The sequence below is a fragment of the Nyctibius grandis genome, chromosome 17 (genome assembly GCF_013368605.1).
Source record: "Nyctibius grandis isolate bNycGra1 chromosome 17, bNycGra1.pri, whole genome shotgun sequence".
Classification (NCBI taxonomy): domain Eukaryota; kingdom Metazoa; phylum Chordata; class Aves; order Nyctibiiformes; family Nyctibiidae; genus Nyctibius; species Nyctibius grandis.
Window position 1 is genome coordinate 4,943,255 of NC_090674.1, and position 26,237 is coordinate 4,969,491.

At 46.5% G+C, this 26,237-nt stretch overlaps 2 protein-coding genes across 4 annotated transcripts; both read left to right on the forward strand.

The window, feature by feature from the left end:
- The first annotated feature begins 1,951 nt into the window (after nt 1-1,951).
- Nucleotides 1,952-13,535, forward strand: GPR157 (G protein-coupled receptor 157). 2 transcript variants are annotated; one of them, XM_068414383.1, is made up of 5 exons: nt 1,952-2,471; nt 7,739-7,952; nt 10,440-10,634; nt 11,155-11,418; nt 12,680-13,535. In XM_068414383.1, the coding sequence occupies exons 1-4, from the start codon at nt 2,095-2,097 to the stop codon at nt 11,374-11,376; spliced, it is 1,008 nt and encodes a 335-aa protein (XP_068270484.1). In that variant the 5' UTR covers nt 1,952-2,094; the 3' UTR covers nt 11,377-11,418; nt 12,680-13,535. The 2 variants fall into 2 exon arrangements, 1 of the variants encoding a protein (XP_068270484.1); XR_011049397.1 differs by having other exon boundaries at nt 2,010-2,471; nt 11,155-11,431.
- An 85-nt stretch (nt 13,536-13,620) lies between these two features.
- On the forward strand, nt 13,621-25,814 carry LOC137671097 (solute carrier family 2, facilitated glucose transporter member 5-like). 2 transcript variants are annotated; one of them, XM_068414380.1, is made up of 13 exons: nt 16,330-16,354; nt 16,635-17,680; nt 19,286-19,384; nt 19,783-19,943; nt 20,437-20,561; nt 21,367-21,519; nt 21,603-21,728; nt 22,019-22,206; nt 22,615-22,725; nt 23,192-23,293; nt 23,702-23,777; nt 24,586-24,713; nt 25,376-25,814. In XM_068414380.1, the coding sequence occupies exons 2-13, from the start codon at nt 17,606-17,608 to the stop codon at nt 25,607-25,609; spliced, it is 1,578 nt and encodes a 525-aa protein (XP_068270481.1). In that variant the 5' UTR covers nt 16,330-16,354; nt 16,635-17,605; the 3' UTR covers nt 25,610-25,814. The 2 variants fall into 2 exon arrangements, with proteins under 2 accessions (XP_068270480.1, XP_068270481.1); XM_068414379.1 differs by having other exon boundaries at nt 13,621-17,680.
- Nucleotides 25,815-26,237: the final 423 nt, after the last annotated feature.

Here is a 26,237-nt window from a genome sequence, read left to right on the forward strand (position 1 = left end):
TGCTTGTGTACTTTCTTCATGAAGTGTCTTCATCTCTGATAAAGGCTGTCTCACTGATCTGGCACAAAATCAGGAGAGTAACACGGTACTATGCAAGCAAGCGTTGTCTGTGATATGCAGAGGTACTGTGGGGGTCTCAGCTCCTAATAAATACTTAAAAGCCCTGAGGCATATAAACAGGTTCCTGGTTAACTGAGAACTATACCTCAGCCCAACTTCCCAGCCAGCTGCAAAGGCGAAGTGAAAACTTGATGTTGAAGCCTTTTTTTTTGAAAAGGTTATGTCAGTACATTCTATCTCACAGTTAGTGGAGGTAAATTTATGTAGGTACAGCTCAGCTGATGCTTTATAAGATACAGGGTGTAGCCTGTGTGTCAGAAAGCTCTTTTACTAGTCGGTGAGATGAATTCAAGCCAGGAAAAAAGACTTTGTCTTTCCACCAAATACCAGGTTTCTTCAGTTCCCTGTGCTTTAAGAGCAACTGACTGAAATTCTCAAAGGAGAATGTTCATTTTGTGTGTTGCTGTATGACAAGCTAGTTGCTTAGATTTTTACTTCTGAGCTGCACACAACGCTGCCTTTGAATTGTCATGTATCTCTGGGCAGTTTCCAAATATTTCTGTTCTCTGGACAACTGCAGATTCCATGGGACTGAAGGTAGCAATGTGTATTTGGGCAGAGACAGCTGCACTGCTACCCTGCAGTTAAAGGTACCACTCTCAAGTTCACAGGAATGCCAGAGATGTGGGATGGGGGATGTCTTGCACATGCAGATGTTAAGAAAATGAAAGGGAGTGGGAATCTTTAAGAAGTTACCTGCCTCTTATTACTCAGTTTTGAAGCACTAACTCTTCTGCATGCACTTCTGTTGAGTGATGACTCCTGTGTGTAAATTTACCATATTCCTATTTTTAGAAAACAGGGAGAGACCCAGCAGAATCTTTCTGATTCCTAAGGGAAAGATACATCTCAGTGAATTGAGACTGGATGTATCTTGATGATTTGTCTGGATGTTTGTGATAGGTGGGTGGGTGTCTTGTGCTATAAAATTGTGGAAAGAGAAACCAAAGAACAAGGAAGAAGCTGAGAATGTGTAAGAGCAACAACTGGGAATGCAGCCTTGACAAAGTTTCGTCTTGTGGTTTTTTTTGGGTCAGATGGTAGCTAAAGAAAGCCTGGAGTAATGATTAGTTAAAAAAAGCTATTAGTGTCAGATTGTGTTCAGGGGAAATGCAAGTTGCTGCAACTTCCTTATTCTATAAAGAATACAGAGGGCATCAGGCAAGTCAGAAGGAAACAAGGACATGCTTTCAACTTGCAAGCTCTTTGAAGGGAAACCCACACTTTCTTACCAACAGAAATGTAAAAATCTCTTTAACGTGGTAGTGAATGAATGCTCTATTGTGTCTGCTTATCGTTCTCTGCTTGACAGGTTGCAGGAGTCGGTGCTGGGGTGTTTCAAAGTAAAGAATGTGGCAGGTAAAGATAACATTGGTGCCACCTCGGGAGGGTGAGGAGCCGGGGGAGGATTGCCGGCCTGATAACCTCTGCTGCTGGGTGTTGGTTCAAACTGTGCCCCGTGAGTGTTCTGCAACGTACGGAGAGATACCTAGATATGTCTCGGGAAAGGGTGGGAGAGTTGTGTGCTCTCCGTGGGGAAGAAAGGTATCAAGTATGGCTTTAGAAGATGATATTAAAAAAAAAAAGGGCATTTCTTCTCGAGTCAGCTCCTCTGTCCCGTCGCACCAGGCGGCCCTGGCGGGTCTTCCTGATGGAAAGGGAGGAGGTTGTTTCTGGGCTGGCTCACAGCCCCACGGCCCGGCCACTGCCGGGGCTCCCTCGAGGCGCTGGCCCGGGGCTGCGGGCGGGGGGGCCGGGCCGGGGCTCGCTCACATGACGGTGGGGGCGGGCCGGGCCCCGCCGCTCCCCGGGCCGGCTCCGCGGCTCCTCCTGCCCTTTCGCTTCTCCTCCCTCCGCTCTCCTCGCCCGCCCCGTCCCGGGCGCAGCCGGGCGCTCGTCTCCCTCCCGGCTCTCTCCGCTCCTGGCTCTGCTGTTCCCGGGACCGGGGCCGGCTCCTTGTGCCTTCTCTCCGGTATGCCCGGGCCTTTGCCCCCCACAGAGCTCTACACCTCGGAGCGGGTCATCGTGCTGGTCTCCTGCGTGCTCTCCTTCCTGGGCTCCAGCCTCCTGGTTTGCACCCACGCACTGTGGCCGGAGCTGCGGACGCGGCCCCGCCAGCTCCTGCTCTACCTGTCGCTGGCTGACCTCCTCTCGGCCCTCTCCTACTTCTACGGGGTGCTACAGGACTTCGACAGGACCTCATGGGACTGCGTGCTGCAGGGCGCCCTGTCCACCTTCTCCAACACCAGCTCCTTCTTCTGGACCATGGCCATTGCCCTTTACCTCTACATCACCATAGTGAGGGGCTCGCCCACGGGCACAGGCTTGCTCTGCTGCTTCCACGCCGTGAGGTGGGTGCTGTCCGCTGTTCCTGGGAGAGCACGAGGTGTGTGGACCCCGCAGGCACCCACCCTGTGCCCAGGAGCCACCGCTGCGGTGTGTGGCACGCTTCGCTCTTCCATGGAGTGCTCAGATGGCTGCTCGAGTCACCTGCTCCCTTCTTAAGGATAGCGTGCCCTTCTCAAGTTCCTTCTACACAGGGATTTTGCTGTCTTCTAACTAACCAGCCCTGCTTATTTCCCCCCCTCCCAAGTGAAGAAATGGAGACATGGAAAAGTTAAAAATTATTTGCTTGAGGTCACATAGAAAAATCTCTGGCAGGAGATAATGACTCTAAAAATCCTGGCTTCTGCTTTCCTTCTACAATCTGCTCTGACATCCTAGAAATAATATCATGAAACTTGTGTTTGCAATACTGGGCTGCTGCTGCCAAAACTCCCGTGTTTGGGATCTGTTTCCACAGGTCCCTGGTTTCCTGGTGCCAGCCTGATCTATAGAGCCTTCCCCCTTCCCCAGGCAGGTTCCTGTTGTCTACACGTGAGGAGGCTGCTAGATAAACACTCTGGGTGGTTTTGGCATGTTTGATTGAAAGCAAGACAAAACTGACCACAGTGTAGCTTTATGTCTCAGTTTCTTCTATTTAGTGAGCTGGTTTTCCACATCATGTTTAGTAAAAGCTTTCATTACGCAATTTGAGCTTGGGGAATCATGTGCTACCTCCACACTGAGCAAAACTGATCCTTTAGTCCCCTGTGCTGCCAAGCTATAGCAATAAATTATGAGAGGAATGATTTGTTTTTTTAAAAAAAAAATATCAGGGCAAGTACTGAATTTTCTTTGGTTTCTTAAATATTTGTCACCTTTTCTTTTCAAACAGCATCATTTGGGAGATGATTGCATTAGAGTTGAGTCTGGGTAAAGGTGGGTCGGAAAAAGACATTAAGGCCAAGTGTGAATCAGGGAGGAACTTCAGTTCCTGCCCTACCTGTTCTAATTGCTGGCTGACAGCAAGGTCCGCACGGGAGGAAGCCTGCGGTGACCGCGCACGCATCTGCATACACCAACATGGTGTTGGTGAGGTTGAAATAAGATGCAGTGGGACAGTGGGAGAGTTTGTGAGGCTATTTCATAAGAGAGTTGCACTGTAAGAATGATGGAGAGGATGGAGTGTCAGCAAAGAGCCGTATGGGGCTTATGGAACAGAAAAAAGGAGTCTGACTTCTTTATGGGCATGCTGTCTACATCAGGCTACATCAAAGCGTTGATGCAAATCTGGCCTATTTGTAGTTTTCCTGTCTGCTAATCACTTGTTGTGTGGCCTTTGTCTGTACTTTTAACTTTTCCATCTGGTTCAATGCTTCTCAGCCTCATCAGCTATGAAGTGCAAAAAGAAACGGGCAGATTCAGTGAAATAATGTTGGCTGTAATCTGTGCACGCTTTAAAACTGTAAAAATCCTGGAAGATTGCTGTGACCCTGCAACAGAGAGAGGAAGAGGAGTGTTCACACTGAACTTCCTCTGGGTGAATTTGCTAGGTTTATTTTCAGGTCTTTGCAGTAAAAATAAAATGCTATCTTCTGTTCTTGGTATTGTGAGCTCCCATTGCTCTGTTTAAAGGTCAATGTAGACAGCTTTCATTGAAGAGCTATTACCAGGTTTGGCTTCGTGAAGACTCCCATTCTGCACAGAGATGGTGTTTAAAGCTTCTTCCTGCTTTCTGATCTGTATGAAAAGCCAGCGAAAACAAGTGAGGACCTGCTCTCTGCCCATCCCCTTGTGACATGTCTTCCTTCTTTCGTTCCCTGTGCTTTTTTCCCCCCTTCTTGCTTCATAGGTTGCTAATGGAGTCCCACAGCGACCATTGCATGAAGAGTTGTTTGATTCTGAGACACTTCTGGATGGGATTCAAGGCAGGATGGTGTTCCATCATGTGTTTCCTATTCTTCACAGGCAGTTACTCATAGGGGGCAAGTGTTTGTAAACATGAATACTCTATTAATGCTGAGTGTAACCAGAGACTGACTGTTCTTTAGCCGGGGGGATCTGACTAAATATATGTTGGAAGTCAGTACCTGAAATTTTCTTTTTAGCAAAATTAGGATGTCACACTGGATGAAACCTGTTGAACAGGCTGGTTTCTTCTTGATTCATGTTGTAACACATCCACGATTCTACTGCTTGACTAGAGAACTACAGGCTCTGCTTTGTTTTTAAACTTGTGTTGAGCTCAGATGAGCTTTAAAAACAAGCTTACAGTTAGCTTTGAAAATATTTACGTAGTTTTAAGTTCTGGCATCTGGAGTGTAAATTTCCAGGCTACATCACTTGCTCTGGATTTCTAAATATCAAGTATCATTTAGTTGGGTAATGTCATCTTTGCTGTGAGAGTAGCTGATCCAAACTGGGGGTGAGGAATGGACCAGAACCCACCTTGGGGTTGTTTCTTGCTTTTTTTTTTTTTGCTAGCAATTGCTGTCAACCTCTGAAGTATTTGCATTTCGTGATCAGACTATGCAGATGGTTATAACCATATATATGCTTACTTTTATATGTGTATAAAAACAAGTAAAATATATGTGTTTGTGCTTATATATATGTTTATAACCATGCATATATATATGTATATATGCATGCATGTTCATGGAGTACTTGGGGATGCTTTCAGGTACTACTGCATTGTACATCTGAGTCCTCGCTGGGCTGCCTCATGCATAATTGTGCCAGTGCTAAATTTCAGCACTGGACTTAAGTCCCTAAGTGTTGCCTGTAAGGTGCAGGGATCTCTTGAAATTTGCTGTGGCTTTATCATTTAGTTTATAAAAGCTTGTAGTTCAGGCCAACCAAAGTGTGAGCTCCCTGGCTGCTGATGCCTCAGCTTTGAAATGCTTGCGTGCTTCCCTGGGAGCAGGATCTGCTTGGTACCAGGGAGTTGGTACTTTGGGACTGCAAACTCAGTTTATATGTTTGGGGTGGGGAAGCAAAGATTAAATTGGAGCAGATTTGGTCTGGAGTCCTGCTTACAATGTACACTAAAAGCTTGCTTCTGAAATTGGCTGGTATATCCAGAAGACTGATTTTTCTCTCTTACAGAGTAAAAATTCCTGTCCCCAGAAGTCATCACCTGCAGGCTCGCTCGTAGGATGGCTGGTTGTCTAACCTGTGCAGGCAGGTGACTGCAAGTCTTCCCAGCTTGTAAGAGTCTCTGGGGAAAAAACAAAAAGCAGCTGTGCAGCATAAATCAAAATGTGGTAATAAGCAACATGACCCAGGCGTAGTGAGGACAAGAAAACCAACACAACTTGGGCTGTATGCTGCTATAGTCTAAGGGTCCTTGTCCTACCTTGCGTAAATGCAGCATTGGTGTTAACGTGGAAAGATACACTGGGTTGAATGTATTTGTATTAAGAGATTGTTGGGGGCTACATCAGGGAAACGAATACTGTTGTATCTGCCTTAGAGCTGGGGGTGCCAGCATCCTCACAGAGTCGCAAGGAGCAGCCTTCTTTCCCTTCTCTCCCACATTGATTGCGTTTATATCTGAGTGTGCTTTTGAGAGGCCCAGCCTACATAACTGCACTGATCTCTTAGATCCTTTTTATTCCAGTCTTTGCATATGCCTTGGGTGTATAATTGTGATACTTCTGTTCCTCCATTCTTCCAGATGGGTATAAAACTGATATTTTCCAGTTCTTGGCATTCTGTCATTTAGGGGTTCTTAAGAATAATCAGATCACTAGTCTCAGTTCTCCTTTCCAGTTTTCAGCAATAGAGCTGAAGAAGTTCACAGAAATGTCTGTTTCCTTTACAGATTCTTTCTAACTCCAGTTTGAGTTTGAAACCCTTTGTCCTTGGTGTTAGTTGTAGTATCCCAATACACTATTTCAGTGAAAACTGCCTGATGTGTGGCAGTTTTCTTCCACATTCTTCCTTTTACTAGTTACATACTTGATTTTTTTAAGTCCCTTGGCTAATGGTCTGTTATCTCCTACTGCAGCCTCTCCCATGTCTGTACGTACTTAATGCTGTTCTCTTTTATATCCATGCCTACTAATTTGACCTGGTTTTATCTTCTCATATAATTATTTTTCAGTTTTGGGTCACTATGGAGATCATTATTTAGGCAAATTATTTTTTTAATATACTTCCTTATTCTTGGTGCTGGATTCATTTGCGCTTGTGTGGCTTAATATGGTTTCTTTAAGGAAGTGCCAGTTCTCTTGAATTCTTTGCCTTAGTGGTCAGCTTTTCCAAGTGTAGAAACCTCCATGGTGGTGGCGATGGTTGGAATGTTTTCAGAAAGCCTGCTCTGATAATAGCACGGGGAGGGCTTCCTGCAGCACAACTGCTCTCAAGTGACAACACTGGCTTGGATTAGCACTGGCTGTTCTGAACTGGACTTTGAAACAAAATGTTCTAGACATGCTAAAAGGTTGACTCTGAATTTTTTACAGCATTATATTTACTCCTGTTTTGCGAGCAAGTGAACCCAGACGTTATTTAAGAGTAGGAAATGGGGTATTTTTGAGATCTAATATTATGAGATTATCTCTGATTTTTCAGTTGGGCTGTGGAATTTCAGATAATCTGGTCCAGGCAACTGCTGGTTGCCTACGTAGTCTGACGCATGTGAAACAGATTTTAGGAGGAAGATCCTTTTCATGTTCTCTGCAGCTGCTCCAGGCTGCCTGTGAAAGACAGGGCGAACCAGGAAGGTAATGAGGGCAATATAGTAATGGCTTTGTTTTCTGTGCATCTGGAAAGACCAGGAGGGTTATGCTGGAAGCTGTCTGAGCATTTCCTGAAGCATTTGTGTTATTTATTGAGGAATCCCTTGTCACTCTTAAGGCTCCACAGAACCTTTCTCTGAGGATGAGTATGGCAGGTGATGCATTCAGTTGAATGCAGGGCAGCATTTCAGTTCTGGAGTAACTTGTGAGTTGTACCTCACTAGCTGGGGCATGCCTCCAAAGTCCTGGGTATTAACAGCATCCAGGAAGGGGCTGAGTATTTTTACCTTTGGGCCTGTGGAATTTTTCAGTTCTTGCTCATGGTTTTTTGTGGGCAGCCCAAGCTGCCAAGTGATTTAATTCATGTGTGTCACCACAGTTATTCTTCTGAATGCTTCCTTCTATTTGCCTCTGCTGTCAAGAGAGAAGCCAAAGTCCAAACACAGCTCCAAATTATGTGAATGTCTCCTCTTTGCTGTCTTAGCTTTTTGCTGTTACTGCTAACTGAGTGTGTTCTTGGCTTAACCTTGTTCTTCGTGTTCTTTCCGCAGCTGGGGAGTCCCCCTTGGCATTACGGTGGCTGCTGTAGCTCTGAAGAAGATTGGCTATGATGCCTCCAACGTGTCTGTGGGCTGGTGTTGGGTCAACTTGGATGCAGAGGATCGAGTCTTGTGGATGTTGTTAACAGGGAAAGTTTGGGAGATACTGGCCTATGTGACTTTGCCAGTGCTCTACATTCTCATCAAGAAGCACATTAATAGAGCGGTGAGTATTTTGCTGCTTTCAGCTTAGGTTACAGACTTGCTATGTGGTTATATCCTCCCGTGCTCTGAGGATTTCGCCGCGTGTTTAGCAGCTGCATAGGCAGGAGTTGCTTCATATACCACGAGATGCATCCACCCCTGGGAGAAGCAGCACAACTGATTGAGCAGCCTACAGCATCGTTGCACAATGACTTAGGACCAGGAGAGTGTAAAAGCCTTTTGGAAACTTAAGGGGTGATGGGATGTACATGAGGGAAATGTAAATCCTACAGTAAGAACTGAAATAGGATATGAAGGACAAAATTCAGCTTTCAGTCTTGCACAGTTCCACTTGTACCAAGCCTGAGTTTGGCGTTTGGACTTACCTAATGTCAGTCACTTTAGGATCTCTAATGATAGTTTGTGTTTATGAATACTTGTTTTGTACCAGCAACATAAAACCCCATTGGGGAATCTGGGCACTATAGCATTAGGCACCGTATGCATACACGCTACAGGAAGACACCCTGTCTTAGGAGGGTTTCAAAATTCAGAGGCTTATTTGCTGCTGTTCCTTGTGAACACAAAGAATGGAGGCATCTAGGACAACGTTTGCATAATAGAGAAATCTAGATCGAGAGTGGCAGAAGGAATTACATCCAGAGATTCCTTTTATTTCTCTAAGTTGTATTAGGGGGGAAAAAACCCCCAGCTGGATAGATGTCCTTCTGGAAAATGCTGTCACCACAGGCTTGCTTGCTGTCGTGGAGCTATGTCAGGGGTAGTTAGGGGTAAACACCAATCTGGTTAGGGCAGGATCCTGCAGATGAGTTGGAAGAACAATGTAGTCTTAAGCAGTCCTAAGGCTCCTGGGAAAGGGGAGTTGGGAATGGTTTGCTAGTGCCTGTCACCACCACCTGACATAAATCAGGCAGGACTCTGTGTTCCAACAGCTGTCAAAGATAGTGTGTGACTGGCTGGAAACCTGACCGCTGCCTGGCCGGGCTCTTACCCTGTTGCTCTGCCAGGGATTCCTGCGTGCTCCACTCTCCCTTCCCTGCTCCCAGCCCTGACCCTTGCACAGGAGCCGTGCTGAGGGCAGGCAGCTCTCGCTCTGCTCTCACAAGAGGGGGTCTGAGGGCTAGAGCAGCAGTGTACAGGGACTTTGGGACTGGAGCATCTCTCTTCTTATCACTAGGGCTTTCGCCAAGCCTGGCAGCCTGCTTACTGAGCCTCTTTACTGGCAGGAGGTCTCCCACTTCTAAGGAAGAGCAATAGGCAACCAGGGCTGGGTTTGGGCTGTGTTAATGGCTGAAGTGGGTTCGCAGGAGTGGCTCCTGCACAGTCTGAGAGGCAGGAGAGAAATGATGGAAGTAGCTGTTGTGGGGGACACATACGTGCAGGATGTGTACAAGGGGCTTTCCAAATGGAAAAGCCTGCATGGGAGTGGGTGGGAAGCTGCACTGAAAGCCCTCAGTGGGGTTTGACTCAGGCCACCCTGCAGTGTTGTCGTACAGCTTGGTTCTGGAGGAAATAAGGTGTGAGGACTGTGGGAGCAGTGAGTGAAGAAGACTATGCATCAGTCGTGTATGGTCTGTAGCCCTGATGGCAGGAGGAATAGTTTTCTGCAGGTCAGCCATCCTGAGATTTATCCTCTTCACCCACATTCCTGGCCTTCAGCATCATGTGTCCCTGCAGCTGCTCTGTGGGCCATGTTGACTTGCTCTCCCCTATCCAGGAATCTGAGTGCATCCAGTAGTTTCTACTGTAAGAAGGTCTCCTGGGCCTTACACCTCCAACCACCCAGGTCCAGGGTACATATCTCTGGGGTTTTTTTTCTAAAAAAAGGTATAGAAGTGGTATAGAGAGGCTTGCTGGCTTGTCCAAATCCATGGAAGCCCATTGCTGACAGTACACGGTCAGAAATCAGGCAGCAGGTTCTACATGGACATGCTGAATGACTGGTTCACATGAGCATAAATTCCTTCTGGAACTTGCTGGCTGTGGCTGTGGTGAAGGCCAAAAATTTGAATAGTTTGAGAAAGATGAGCCAGACTTCTCTCCATAAATATATATATATATGTATTTATCAAGAAGCCTTCCCAAGGCCAAACCATAGCCGTGCATTTACCAAGTGCTAAAGCCAGCAGCAGTGGGGCCAGGCCACTGGACCAGCAGAACTATTTTGTGGAGCACCAATTTTTTTTTTTTTACATTATTATGAACTAGTGTCTTGGTAACTACATAGCGATGTTTGTTAATATAACGCTGTAGTGGGACTTTGATAAGGGCCGGATATCCTGTATTTGCCACTCCTTGGCTTCTGCAGGAATGTTTGCGTTAGCAAAGGCAGAATGTGGCTGAAGATTGGTGCTCATAACTGTGTCCCTGTCAACTTCCCACAAGATGCAAAAATTTAATTTGCTTCGGAAAGAATCCCTGGAGCTAAATGTCCAATGTGTGTAGCTCTTTGTTCATGTTTTTGTCTCCCTCCCACCCTCCATGGAAGCATGCAGCACTCTCAGAGTATCGCCCCATTCTCTCAAGAGCACCCGCGTTTCAGCCCCAGACTTCCATAGCAGATAAGAAGCTGATTCTCATCCCTGTCATCTTTATCATCCTCCGCATCTGGAGCACTGTGCGATTCATTCTGACCCTCTGTAACTCCCCTGCAGTGCAAAATTCAGTCCTGGTTGTCCTGCATGTAAGTATTTGCCAGGAAATGCATTAGAAAGAGGATCTGGGAGGGAGATGAGGGTTTGTTGCTCTTAGTATCACTTTTTTTGGGGCAGGATGCAGCGCGTACTGGTAAAAACCCATGTGAGCTGCAAGAACATCAGCTCCTTCCTGGCAAGTGCTGTCGGGGATGCTCAGCAATAGCTACTCCAGCAGCATCTAGTGGCTACGGGGAATAACTGCGATAGAGGCAGTGGGCAATGCGGGTGGCTTGTAGGAAAAGCAGGCTCAGACCAGAAGCGTTGGGTGCCTGTCCTTCAGCAGGGCTCAGCCTGCTCCTCCTCTAGACCAGGCTGTAGAAATGGCAACCCACAACAGCCGTCTGTCTGCTTTTGGGTGCAAGGGTGGTTTTTCTGAATGTATTTTTCTCATTTAGGTGGAGGTTGCTGGCTGTTGGGCAGTACTATAGCTGGGCTGACACAGTGTTTGCTCTGCTCTGGGGGTGCCTGTAGGAACAGCACCAGTTAATTCCTTTCTTACCCTTGCAGGGAATTGGTAACACGTTCCAAGGAGGTGCCAACTGTATTATGTTTGTGCTCTGTACGCGGGTGGTCCGGACTCGGCTGTTTTCCTTCATTTGCTGCTGCCACCATGATGAGTTGGATTGGCCTTTGCGAAGATCAAGCAGCTACTGGCAGTGCCCAGAACCCCCCAAGGACAAGGATGTGCCAGGCCCTGAGCGGACGAAACCCCTGCTTTCCAGCACCTGAGCCTGGGCTGCCTACACCTCGGTGTTGATGTCTTCTTTCTTGGTAAAGATCTAGTGTGAGTCTTTCCTCCTGCCCTGCCTGTGCACAGATTCATGATGTGAGGGGTGGGGAATGGCTCTCCGTAAGCCGGTGACAGAGAGGTAGGTTTCCGCTGCCACTGTGTGGGTTCCCTGTCTGACTCTAGAGCAGCTCCTCATCATGCTCCTTTGGGGTGAAACTATTTATAGAACCGATCCACTCCCCTTCCCTGTGAGCTGGGCTAGTGTCTGTTACTCAAGCCTCTAAAATGAGGAAATGGACTGCAGTGCTGTCTGGCCCACAAGGACAGGACACCAGTAGAAACTGAAGAAGAGGAATTAGTGGCTCCTGCTGATGTAAAATACCCTGCACACACACGTTTCTTCAGTACTGCACAGTTCAGATGTATGTAGTGTCCCAAGTATTTCTCATAAGGTAATGCAACCCCTGCTGCTGATCATCGTGAAAAGAAAACAGAGGGTGATTCATCCAAGCTTACACAGAAAAATCTGTAGGAACAAAAACTTGACAGCAGCTCTTCATCATTTTGGGTACAAGATTAGACATTGATGCCCTTGCATTGGTCTAGTTGCATCAGCATCTTGTTTCCTTGAGCTTGACCTCATGAGTAATAGTTGTAGAACATGCTGGGGTGTCAAGACTTAATCCATTTAAGAGCACTTGGGGCTGGGTTGTTACGTGGGTGTCTGTCTATGAAGCAGATATTGACAGCACTCTCTTCAGTAACAGTGTAGCTGAAGGAGGTGAAAACCTAGAGCAGCTGTCCTGGCTGGTCATCTTCGTGGAGGCAAGGCCAGAGAAAGAAAAACAGCCAACAGAGAACCTCTCGGAGGTGTCTGTAGTTCCTAACACTGAAGCTGACTGCAGCCTAAACATAAGCAGTGGTGGGGTAACAGGGGAGGTGGTGTGCAGAAATGCTTGGATGCTCCCAGCAGGTCCCTCTCAGTCTCTGGCATGAAGTGCAAGTGCAGGGCTGCAGTTCTCCCTGCAACCCCACTTGTCTGTGAAGATGACTCTGAACTCCTTCCTGCCAGGCATGGACTGGAGAATTTTAACTCGGGTGTTTTTGAAGGTGGCTGAGGTTGGGGCATCTTGCTGTACTTCAGGAATGAGTCCATCATGCCTGTTTTCAGCTGCTGCAAGGTGATGTCCCTGCAGCTTGAGCTGCAGCAAGCCTGTTGTCCTGGCTCAGGGCAAACCTGTGCGCACTGGCTGCAGGAAGATGGGGCAGTCCTGGATTTTAACTGTGCTTCATTTTGAGCAGGTGCGGGATCATCCCGGAGTCCCACAGAGGGAGCTCAAGCCTGGGGAAAAGCACCGCTGGAGTAGCTCAGCAAACAGAAGAGGTCCTGCTTCTCCTCAGTGTTACCTCAGATACCAGCTGCTTTGATTTTGAACTTTGCTCAGGATCCTCTGGAAGATAGTGTTTGGCTGTACTCCAACTTTCTGGTTTTCTTCCCTCCTTCCCCTCTCCCTCCATTATAAATCTTTAGATGTTTGGGGGTTTTGCTTCTCTGTCTGACAAGGCAAATATGTTGTGAGTTCTGGGGTGAACGAATACCATGGTGATAGGAAAACTTTAGTAACTCCTGAGTAGGACTATCTGAGTGTGGATTTCAGTCCTAGTGTGTGAGGTCTTCCAGGGAGCCCCAGACTGACTCCTGTTCTTCACTTGAATGTGGACAATAGTGTGCAGACATGCTTGTTTTGTGGTGGTGATGGATGGTTCCTCTTGATGGTTTATTCCTCCTTCTTGGTGATTAGGGGGTCATCATCAGGATTCATGGTGGCAGCATGCTTATTGCCTCCTGGGGAAATCTGAACTCTTCAGCCTCCCTTGGTGCTCAGGGATATCTGGATGTACCGCCCCTGCCTCCAGCAAGGACAGTCCTCACCAGCACCAAGATGATGCCTGGCATGGGCTCCAAACTCCAGATGTCCTCTGCCGAAGCACAGGTTACAGTCTGTTCTTGTGTTGGGAGTGTTGTATCAGAGCTGGAGCAGGGATGGATTTTGTTTGCTATTTGGAGACAGTTTTAATTTATATACAGCTCCTCACTTACTCGTTTTTTAAGCATTTTCTCCAACTTTTACAAAATAAAGTTTTGTTTCTTTACCAAGATGTTGTTCAAGCATGTTGTGATGGGGCTCAGCACCTTGGAGAGTTTGGATGAGAAACTCTTGCAAGATCAAGGCCAGGTTGGATGGGGCTTTGAGCAACCTGGTCTGGTGAAGAGGTGTTCCTGTCCATGGCAGGGGGGTTGGAATTAGGTGATTTTTAAAATCCCTTCCCACCCAAACCATTCTATGATCTTCCTTCAGGTTTCTTTTGTCTACCATAAAGACTAAGGCAAGTACAGGAAGACAATTCTTTTCTATTGTAGAATGGATTTGTATCTACCTTGTAGATCTTGCATCTACATTGCACATATGTTCCTCTTCGTATCTTTTTTATATGTATAGAAGTGTAAACCTTTCATCAATTTGAGCAACCTGTTCACCAGTATGTGTTATTGTAGTTCATTCTTACTGGCTTATTGCTATGAACTGTGAAAAGACCTCTGAGAAGTGGTTGACCTTATGGACTGTGGCTCGCAGCTATGTGAGAGCTGCTGACCTTATGGACTGTGGCTCTTGGCTATGTGAGATTACAAATGTTACATAATCGTGAGATTATGAATTGTACTTTCTCCAGATGAGGCCAGGCTGTAAGGTGGGTGGGACTAATGTTGGGGAGAGCTCGTGCCATCCCAGGACTTGCCTAAATAGAGAGAATTCAAGTCATTATGGGGAAAAAAACCTGAGGCTTGGGCAGGCTGGCAGTTGAGTATTGCTTTGTAGGTTGCCCTGTGATTCCAACCTGTGAATAAACCTTTCTCAGAGTAGGTTCAAACTTTGGCCGTCTCACAGGGCTGGAAGCAGCCAAGGCCCGTGGTGTCATAAGTGATGCTGGACCATGGCTGTGTGCACATGATTGAGTGACAGTGTCTGTTACTGGGGTGGCACGATGCTTCCCATCTGGGCTATCTGCTCTTCTGTGGATGTGTCAAATTTAACTGGTTGATCTGGGCAGGCAAGGACAGGAGTCCAGATGCTGTAGGCAGCAAGCAAAGGGAAGCTTGTTTGTTCTGCAGCGTCAGAAGTGATTGAAGGCTCCTTGCAGTATTTTGGCTGCTCTGTCAGGGACACTTGCAATGTGTGCTTTGTGTCAACGCTCTGCCTTCTGACTGCACGACAAGCCCTTGAGAGAAATGTTAGCTTGCACATCAAGGGTTGTCTTTCAGCTTCTCTCTCCTAAATATTGCCATCCCTGAGCACGTCTTTGCCACTTGGAGCTCCTACGCTCAGTGTGCTCCAACACATGGGCTAGGGGCTGATGTCAGAACGAAGGGGAGGGAGATGAGCTGTGTGCTGGTTTCCAGTAACTCTTGGGGGTCTTTGAAGTTCACAGAGAGGTTTTAAGTGTATAAAGACAGAAAGAGCTGTATGTGTGGGGAGGGTGCTGGCTGCCTGTTATGGCCAGTGGAGCCTGGGGAGGGGAAATAAGAAAAGCTCTTGTTTACCTGCAGAGTGGGCTTATTTATGCAGCAACCCCCTTTCCTATTGCTAGGGATCAGGCTGCCATATCTACCTTATAGTTGGCTGGAAGCTATTTATGCAGCTGATAAAGCAGTACCTGTATATGACTTAATTGCGGGTAAATAAGTTAAATTATTGTTTCACCTTGAGGCCCCAGTTGTAGCTCAGGACTGTATGTGATATTGAATTAGCCTTGAACATGCAATTCCTTCCCAAAACGCAGGTGGACAGGCTGCTAATGTCACTCTTTCGGCCATGTACTGCGGGATGTCTCCTGCTGAGTCTCCTTACTGCAAGCATTGCAATCGGCGTACTGCAGCGTGGCTGACTGCCAGCTCCTAATCTAACCATCGCTTTTCTGTAGCTCGTGGCTAATGTTCTCCAGCAGATTTATTCTCCTGGAAACTAAGCCTCCCCTCTGAATTATTTTTGCCAAAGATACCAGGATTTCATAGGATCCAGCTTTGAACACAGACTATTGGGCTGAGCGTGAATTGTTCCCTGCACACATGCATGGGAGCTATTACCGTGTGGTTGACAAGTGCGGAGGAGATAAAATACAGAGCTGAGGTAGAGTCTTCAGGAAAATGCACACTGGGGTGAAGAGCAGGGTGAAGCTTAATATGTGCTGTAGCTGAAATTGAAAATGTGCTTGTAAAATGCCTATAAAATTGGCTGTCTTTGCTTGTTACTGGCTCTGTTCTTTGCCCAAATCCAACAGGATCTCAGCTGCTGAAGTTACACCCCTGCAATTGCTTTGAAAGTCCAAGAAGTTCATTCACCGTTCTGTCTCCCTTCATCGATCTCTTCCAAGATCATCACAGTGCCAGTTACCACCTCATGGATGTTGTTACCAGACTCTTGCTGTGTTTGGCAAATATTCAAAGTGTTCTGCTGCCATAAGCAAATATTTACTCTGGTGAAGGATTTCTGATGGCAAACATACGTGTCCTGTTTGATTTCTGTATATGTCAAGATTATTCCTTCAAGTTCAGGGAAGGAGTTTAAAAACCATGATAGAGAATTGAGTATCGGAGTGGCTGTCATTCTGCCAAGAGCTCCCAGAAGAATGATACTCTTTAAAGAACAGGAATTCAATGAAAGAAGTTTGTCCTCCTTGCCACATGTCCACTCCTGGGGCAGAACAGCTCACTTTCCATTTCCCCTCTTCTGGCCAAAGATCTGTGAAAGTGAGAATTAAACTAGAAGCTGAGTGAGCTGTGGCCCGTCCTGTTTGTTTTGGGGTGCTTTGAGCAATGTTGGGAGCCAGCATGGGAAAAGCTGAGCTAGCTCAGAGTGTCTTGGCTAGTGCCAGCTACCTGCGTTCTCTCAATGGAAATGCAGAGGAAGGTAGAGAAAGGTGAGTTATGGGTGAAATGAATATTCTGGTTTGCATTTCTCTTGAGTTAAGACACCATGTGATACATGGGACTGAAGCAGGAGTAGTTCCTGAAAGACATGAGTGTTCTTGAGGTGTGATCCACTGTCAAGATACCTGAGCAAACAGCATCCTTGAGGATGTTAACTTGTAACAATAAAAGGCAAATGACAAGAAGTCTAGGGACTAAGTTCCGCTACCCTGAAAGCAACAGGGCTCTGTTCCCCTTCCTCTTTGTAGAGCAGGATGCTTTCACCTGCAGGAAGGGAGGCTGCAGCCAAAGAACGCATGCAAGACATGTGAACAACTCCTGTTGCTCAAGAGGATGCATTTTTTTAAGCTGGCTGTAAAGACAGACGGACCCGTAACAACAAGGTTTGGTTCCAATTTCTCGGGCTGCTGGAGGTATCTGTGAACTTTGCATTTCTCTGATAAACTCTAGAAATTGTAGTCGACTATTAACCAAGTCCTGTACTGTTCAAAGTAGTCTCATAGTGTAGGAGGTTAATACTAAGCCAGCCACACGTGGTATACCTGGCATGTGGAGAGAGAGGAACTTTGGTTGGTAAAACAGTGTGTTCTGCGCACTGTCAAAAACAAATCTGAGAGGATGAACCTGTTCTCTGCGAACTGTAGAAGTGCCCTGGGTAAGGTAGGACAACGAGCAGTATTTCAACTCAAGGGCAGATATACAGTTTGTGGCTGCAGGGGGGTTAATGCAGTTCAGTTTTATGGCTGTGGCCCATGGCAAACACCTTCTCTGCCAAGGCTGCTCCTGCAGAATGCCCCATTTTCCCCAGCCTCTCTAGCTGCGCCGTCCACAGCTGCCCCTGGGTGCAGCGTGAAGGAGCAGCACCTCTGTTGCTATAGACTTGCCTTGTTGATGTACATATAGCTGGGGGAAAACAGCTCATTTAGCAGCTTTTGTGATAAGTCTGGCCCTTCCAGTTGGACAGCAGAGCCTGTTTGCCCCATAGCAAGGCAGCACCTCTGTTTTGAGTCGAGATCTGGCAAAAGAACATCTGACCTAGCAGCAACAGACTCGAACAAGGAAAAGAAAGAAGGCATGAGGGAGTCATGCAGAGTAAGGGAATGATCAGACAACAACTGACTTCAGCTGATAGAGCTTGTCATTGATTGGATGCTCTCTGAAAAGTCACAGAGGGGGATTTTCTGCATGGGGCGTTTCCATCCCCTGCGTCGTCTGTTTTTCTATAAAAGCCTGTACTCGGCATGTGTGATTCCAACACCAAAATGAAGTTGAAAGAGAAGCAGGAGAGCTCTGACTACAATGAAGGTTCAAAGGGGGTAAGTGTGCTGGTCTCTATACTTCCAACTCGAGCCTCCCACAGAGCTACAGAGCAAGCTATGTGAGGTCTGCAGGTCCTTGTAGAGGAAGGAGAAGACCAAGATCTTTTGGGCTAACATGTCCACAACTGGTCTCATACAGAGAGCAGAGATGTGTATGTCCTTGAACCCAGTTTGTCTGCAGCATAGTGTTGCACTGAGTCTCATGATTTTGTCTGCAGCTGACCTACCATGTAACTTCTGTGTGACTTTCCCCTTCTGTGTGTGAGTTTTCTTTCCTACTTTCTAATCAGTTTTAGGCTGCAGGTGGTTCTGGCTGGGGGGCTGCCTTTCACAGCAGCATTTTTGTGGAATCTTGCACAAGGCAATGCTCGGGTATGCCAGAGGTTTTCTTAAAAGTGCTGAATGTGTATAATTAACACCAGTGGCTCTTTTGAGCTCCTGGGATTTGTTTAATGAGAGCAAGGCAGCTTGCTTTTTATCACCAATGTGAGAATATCAACATTCTACTCCGAGAAAATGTATCTGGAAGCCTCAGTTTCCTCCTGATCCTTACTCTGTGATCAGCTTGAATTTTGATCTCCTGGAGTGCCTTAAACTCTGCAGATGTCTGGAGGTGAGCTGCTAGGGCTTCTGAGGGATATAAGGAATATAAAGAATACCAGCAGCTATTTGGACAAATGTTCAATTAGGGAAATGACAGATCCTTCATGAGGGACCTGAGTTGAGTGTTGGGACACAAAACCTTGCAGACGTTAAGGCTAATGATGGTGACAGAAAATTTTATGTGTTTGAATGAAAAATGACTATCGATGCAGCAGTAATGAGATACATTACTGAGCTATAAAAAAAGAAAAAAACAAACCAGCTCAGTCAACACAGTAGGACCAGCCTGAGGGCTGAGTATCAACTAAATTGTTGTGAAAAGCAGCTTGCTTGTAACCCTGAGGAGCATGTACCCACAAACGTGGCTGGTGTTTGATCCTACTCCAGGTGGCAATTTCACCCTTCTGTTTAACTGCAGAGCGCTGCTCTTACACCCCACAGCCAAGCCCTCGCTGAGCTACTTGGATAAGTTCTAATTGGTTTCAGTGGCCATCGGATTAGATCCATAAACAGCTTGATCCTGACACGTGGGAGGCAGAACAAGCCAGCATGTGGAAGCAGAACAAATGAACAGGAAAAGGGGTTTTGCCACTTCATGCAGAAATCCCTTCTTTTTAAAGCTTTCCTGTGCCAATATCCTGTGTTATTTCACTAACCAATTTGCATGTTGGAAAAAGAATAATTGCAGACAACTTTTTTTTTTTCCCTGCAGGGTGGTATTTTAAGAATGATAACTTAAAAATTATTCATCATCCAAATGATCCATCAATACCAGGAAAGAGTAGAATGAATTATTGTAATGACTATGTGCAAATGAAGCAGAACAAAATGAGCTACAATGAAAACAACCTATTGAGCTTTCTTTATACAGTAACATGAAGTGAAAAACACAGACGGCAAGTCTTAGGGTATTTCTTTATTTTTACTGAATGCTGTTTATGCCTAAAAGCCAAACCTGCTTCTAAGCTGGTGTTTGTGCTTTTCCTTTCCCCTCTGCAGAAAATGACACTCTTGCTGGCGCTGGTAGCACTCATATCTGCATTTGGATCTTCTTTCCAGTACGGCTACAACGTGTCTGTGATCAATTCTCCAGCCCCGGTAGGTTGGACTGTGGAGTGGACCATGACCTAGGAGCAGGTTTACAAACACAACAAGGCAGGACCGTAACGGTAGATTATGGGTGGTTGTGGGCAGATGCTTGTACTTCGTGCTTTGACTCACCAGGCACCCGGTGAGAAGTGGTTTCCCAGGAAAGGAAAGGGGGGCTGTTAAGGGGTGTAACACTGCTGTTCGGGCTTTGTGCCTAGGAGATGGGGTGTGAGAAATGCCTTCCCTTCTAGAAACCAGGCAAATCCTCTTACATTCATTTTCCAACTCAGACATTTTGTTTTTTTTATCAAGACATTTGTTCAAAGCTTTGTCATTTGTTGTTAACTAGCTTTTACAGCGTGGAAATTTTACTTACTGTGCTAAACCTGCTCTGTATTTCATTCCAGTACATGCAAGACTTTTACAACCAAACCTACTTCGACAGGAATGGGGTGCCAATGGACAGTGGCTTCCAGACGCTGCTCTGGTCTCTCACTGTGTCCATGTATCCTCTGGGTGGCTTGTTTGGATCCCTCATGGTGTGGCCTCTGGTCAACAATTGTGGCCGGTACGTGACGGTGGTGTTTAAGATCCTTTGCTGGGTTCAGGTAAGGCTTGCCTCACCGGTCACTCCAGCTTGCCGAGCCCATAAGGAGCACAACTGTGTCACACACACCTTGATGAGCTGGTGATTAGATGCTGGACTCAGCGATACATTTTTGTCTCCCATGTGTGGAGGAATTTATATGGCTTCAAAACTATCAAGGCCAGGCCGTATGCTGGGCGCTGAGCCAGGTAGAGAGCAATGCTGAAAGTCCTGGGCTGGGGTCTGAGATCAGGCACAGCTTCTGCTGCTCAGTTTTCCTGAGAAACTTCAGTTCTTACTTGAAGCCTTCATTCCCCGCAGGAAAAATGGGACAATCACCATTTTCTCTTTGATTAGTCTTTGGGATAGTGATTCATTTGCATTTTGGACAGGGTAACACAGAGGGCATCTATCTGCTATTGGGGCCTTAGAAAAAAAATATATTGAATCTGCCTCCTTTCCTATTACTTTGCAGTAAGGGCACTTTGCTGATAAATAACCTCTTCTCCATTGCTGCTGCAGTCCTTATGGGAACCTCAGAGCTAGCAAAAACCTTTGAAGTAATCATCCTTTCACGTATTATCATGGGAATATATGCTGGTAAGTGGATGGTAAAGGTAGAGCAATAAATATATTCTTGGCTATGTGAAGGCTTCTTATTCTTACACCAGATGGTTTCACAGGTAGCACATTTTAGCCGTACATCTGTGTAACAATGCTGTACGTGCTGGAATAACAGTTGTCATCTGTGTGTTGCAGAAGTACTAAAGATCTCTGGTAAACAATGGCAGAGAGACTGGAATTTAAGGCGTGCAGATTTACTGCAGATAGTGGGAAGCCAAGGAGAAGGGTGTATGTGAGTTGCTGGTGTAAGTGGCTGTGTTAGAGCTACAGTAACAGGGAACAAACCAACCCAGACTGGCTGGGTATCCCATGCAGTGCTGTAGGGAGTGGGTGCAGAGCCAGGCTGATAAGGGTCCTAACAGCATTTTAGGCTCAATTGATCGGCTTTGGGCTGGCAAGACTGACGTGCTCCATGGTTTAGTAGTGAGTTGGGATATGCTGTAGAGATAAAATGAGAAAACAAGAAACTGACATAGGAAAACAATGTGATCTGTAACATGCAGCAGTTGCAATGGGTGAGCTAAGGCAGGAAATTTATCTAGTCTAATGGTTTTGTTTTGGCGTTTGACTCTCCTAAGCCTGGCAGCTGCTCTTAGCATTAAATCTTCAGCTGGAGCAGAAGGGCTTGAGTGTGAGGCTTCCATATGTACTGAGGTTTGCATAGTACTGTGGTCCAGCGGGGATCACTTTGGTCTTGCATGGGAAAGGGGCATCTTACTGAAGATGGCGAGTGCGCTGATGCCAGGCAGCTGCATGTCTAACATTGTTCTCTAACTACTAGGTCTGGCTTCCAATGTGGTTCCCATGTTCCTTGGAGAAATGGCCCCCAAAAATCTGAGAGGTGCTATTGGGGTAGTACCCCAGCTCTTCATCACCATTGGGATCCTTGTAGCTCAGATCCTTGGTCTCAACAGCATCCTTGGGAATGCCGAAGGTAAAGCCCTGGCTTGGGATTTCTCTGTGGGCTCCACGGGGGAAAGATTTCTCACAGTTGTCGTCTTGTCTCACTTGTTGCAGGCTGGCCTGTGCTGCTGGGGCTCACTGGGATCCCATCACTAATTCAGCTCCTTATATTGCCCTTTTTCCCTGAGAGTCCCAGATATCTGCTGATACAGAAGGGCAATGAAGAGCAAGCACGACAAGGTACAGTATCACCCTTTAAAGAAAGGGGAGGTGGAATGGGATAGATCTGACTGGAACATCACTGACAGCAACCGACAGTGAAGCAAGTGTGAAATACTTCATTGACATGTTGCTGGTGGATGGAATTCCTGCAACATTGCTCCTTTCTCTGCGTATGTGAATCTCTGCCTGCCCGCCATGGAAGCACTGCTGCCCATGGCTTACATATTGTTCTGTCTTGATTTAAAGCAGGAGAGCTCACTGTAGACCTTCTCTCTGGGGTCCATAACTCACCTTCCTCTCCCAACCAGCTCTGCGGAAGCTGAGAGGCTGGGATGATGTGGATGATGAGATAGAAGAAATGCGCCAAGAAGACCGGTCAGAAAAGGAAGGAGGACAGTTCTCTGTACTCAGCCTGTGCACCTTCAGAGGCTTGCGATGGCAGCTCATCTCTATCGTTGTCATGATGATGGGCCAGCAGCTCTCTGGGGTTAATGGGGTGAGTGGGAAGGCATGTGGGAAAGGCCAGTGGGGTGATTAATAAAGGGATGGGACTTTAGAGTGGATGATGTGGGGCAGTGCTGACACAGGAGCTAGAACCTAGGACACAGGAATACCCCTTCATCAGGGACACTGGATCTGAGTCATGTTGTGGTGGGTTGACCCTGGCCAGTACCAAATCCAGTACACACAGGTACCAGATACAGAGTCAAGCTGTCCTGTTAAGGATAGTTTGGATGTTTTAGAGTAAGGTGCTTGTGACTGGATCCAAACACCGACGTCTCTAGAAATGAAAGAATTCAGTTCTCAGGCTTCTGTGCACCAGTTCCAGGATGTAAAAGCAGCCAAAACGGGATTCCTGTTTTGCCTTTGGCCACACATAAACACAGCTGTGGTTTTGCTGCAGGTCTTCTACTATGCAGACAGAATCTTCCAGTCGGCAGGTGTGGACACCAATAATGTTCAATATGTCACTGTATCGATAGGTGCCATCAACGTCGTCATGACTTTGCTTGCTGTAAGTTTCTACTAGAGTTCTTCAGGGTTCTAGCTTGTCCAGTCTCCCCTGTCTGTCACTGTTTAAATCAGGTTGTTATTTACACATACTGTGAGCTGCTTTGCACAATAGATGCCCTGCAGTGTCCCTTGGTTGAAGGCAGCTATGTTAACCAAAGTAATTAATCATGGTGATTTCTCAGAAGTTGTCAATCTCCAGTCTCTGGGCTGATATGCCCTCCTCTTGCTGTCCAGTGTCACCATGCAGGGCTTCCACCCAGTTCTCACTGGGACTGGGTACTGAAGAATGGCCTGCCTGTTCTCTCAGTGTTATTGACGCATCCTGGGTGATTTCATGCCCACCATCCATCAGTAGATGCTGGAAATTTCACTGAATTTCCTAAAAGACAAAGACTACCTTAATAAATTTTGCTGGAATAAGTGCTGTGCCCCAGGTGTCTGGTGTCTCACCCTCTTCTCTCTTTCAGGTTTTCATTGTGGAATCCCTGGGGAGGAGAATCCTTCTCCTTGCTGGCTTTGGATTGTGCTGTCTCTCCTGTGCAGTGTTAACTTTGGCCCTCAATCTCCAGGTGTGTAGCTGAATGGCTCTGGTGAGCCTACCCGTGCATTTCTGGACCTTCCAGGGAACATGCCATTGGTATATTTTGAAGTTGCTTCTACACTCAGGGGGAGAGGAGACAGTGTGAAAGGACTCTCTGCTTGTATATCTACCTAAAGTAAACCCAGGAAAAGCTATGATCTTGCTTGTCTGAATACCACCTCCAGTATGTCGTGGTCATAATACCCATTGCATCCATTTGTTGGAAGCAAGGATCATACCCAGCCTATGATTTTTGTGGCGAAGTATGGACCTATCTGGCAATGGAGGGTGACAGTGGCTTTAGAATGCCTTCAAATCTTACTACAAACAGTGCCTTGGATGTGTTGGTGACATTCAGAGAGGAACCACATCTAACCTGTGATTAAATTCTTCACAGACCACTGTCTCATGGATGTCCTACCTCAGCATAGTGTGTGTCATTGTTTACATCATCGGACACGCTATTGGAGCCAGTAAGTATGTACAGCCTAGTCTCCTCCACAAGCTGGGTAAAGCCAAGTGTTACATTGAATTTCAAATCAAAAGCTTTGTGGAGCTAATCTAAGGAGATGGAATTTCTTCTCTGTGTGGCCACGCACCTTGTTGATTGCCAGCTGGGCTTATTGATGTTCCAGTGATTTGCTGTCTGTGTCCATGAGGCAGGGGAGAGTCTGGCTTTAAAGAGGAAAAGCAAAGGCACAATTGTGCTCGTGCCTGAGATTCCCCCAGTAAGATCTCGAGCAAAACTACGCTGAGAGAGTGAGCCCTACCAACTGGGCAGAGATGGTGCATGCTTGCATCTGCAGGTGACAAATCAAATTAGAAGCAAGTCAAATTATATGCGTGGCCCTGCAGATCACTTTGCAGCAAGGAGATATGCAGATAGATGTGGATATTGGAAAGGCTTTGTCCTGACTCAGCTTCTCAGCATGGTAGAGTTGTCTGTGTAGCTTGGAAAGCCCTGCCAGAGCCTTGCTGGATGCAGCAATGCAGTTTTGAAACTCCTGTAGAGGTTTCACTGGCACATGAAATTACAGACAACCTCTGTTAAGGTGCAGCCATAGGAGAGAAGAGGTTGATTTCTGTGTGTGAGCTTAGGAAAGTCATTTAGTTGCCCTGTTTTGTGTTTGTTTTTTTTAAATCCCTTATTTGATTTATTGGGTATTTCTAAACACTAGTAGTTTAGAAACCATTGCCTGCCACTGAAATGAACAGTGTCATCTAGGAATTCAGAGTGGGAGAATTGCCTTTGGGATTCCCAAATATGCAACTACCTTCCAGGTCCGATTCCCTTTGTGATGATCACCGAGATGTTCCTGCAGTCGTCCCGACCCGCAGCGTTCATGGTGGGTGGGTCTGTGCACTGGCTATGCAACTTCACTGTGGGGCTTGTGTTCCTCTACATGGAGGTAAGATGCAATCACGTGACAGGGCAAGACTTCAGCTCAAAATTAGTATCTTCACCCCTGTGTTCTTAGAGAGCCTTTTCAATCCTGAGAGCTGGAAATGCCCAAGCTGGTTCCCAGTACCTCTATGCAGGATTACATATTAAGGGCAAGAGACTGATGTTAATCAGCAGTGTTTTTATCACATCTGTCTGTTGCACATGCTTTAAAAGAAAGCAGTTATTTTTGCAGGTGAATGTCTGATCCTGAATTCAGGAACAAGGAAAAGATTGCAAGTTCCCCGTCTTCCATTGGGGGATATAGAGGGTGTCTCAGGGAGACAATTTTAGCTCTAGGTCACCAGTTCAAACTGGTCCCCAGCAGTAGCCCATAAATTGCTATGGTTGCTGATATTTAGCCTGTGAAAAGGGAGTTGGTGAGTTTAGGATGATTTATGTAACAAACCCTCACCCTCCTTTTCCAGTAAATCCATGGTGGTGGTACAAGAAGCCAGAATCTAGAACCATCCCTAACTTCTAGTCGTTCAACTTAAAATACATGCACATCACTGTGGCTGCTTTTTTTTTTTTAAATAGCTATTGCAGGGTTCAGCATGTCCAAATCCTGTAATGTACTTAACTGGACTATTCCTCTGATCCCTGCTCTGTCTTCTTTCATTGCCCTAGGCTGGACTGGGGCCCTACAGCTTCCTCATCTTCTGTGCCATCTGCCTCGCCACTATAGTTTACATCTTCTTTATTGTTCCTGAGACAAAGAACAAAACCTTCATGGAAATCAACAAGATCATGGCCAAGAGGAACAAGGTGGAGATTCAGGAAGACAAAGAAGAGCTTAAGGATTTCCACACTGTCCCAGGTGGGCAGGCAGAGAAGAAAGAAATCTCCAGCAGCAACCTGTGACCCAGCCCAGTGTCTGGCCTGACCCAGATGTGTTTGAGGATCTGTTCAGCAGGAGAACAAATATATTTGATATTGATCTTCATTCAGACCTTCTGCAAACTTCCCACAGCAGGAGCTTCCAAATAAGCCATTGTATCTTGAGAGTGTTCTCACTGTGAGTAATTAGCAGGACCATTCTGCTTCATGGCATAGCCACTGGCAAGGGAAATTGCCTATTCATGGTGTTTGTCACAGGGAAAGGGCAATGTCCTCAGACAGCTCAGTTCCTGTGATAAAGTAACCTATGTCATCAGGTGATGTTGTGCCCCTGATGTCCTGACACTTCTCAGGTGACACAAGCCAGCACTTGGGCTGGGTTTTGGTCAGTTGTTTCAAGGAGTGCATTATATTCCTCTGAGGAACTCCTTCATGTATTTGAGGGTCCAGCATGAGTGATGCCAGGCCTTTGCTGCTCAGGGGTGGAGAGATTGTCAGTTGTTCTGAGGTACTTTGTTAGATGGGCTGATAATGGCATTTATCCTGTCAGCTCTTGTCCTTCCTTTGTGTGTTTCAAAGGACCACTAAACTGGAAATGCATATCACCATAATCTCAGCCCCACCCTGCTCACTGGATTCTCTCCTTCATATC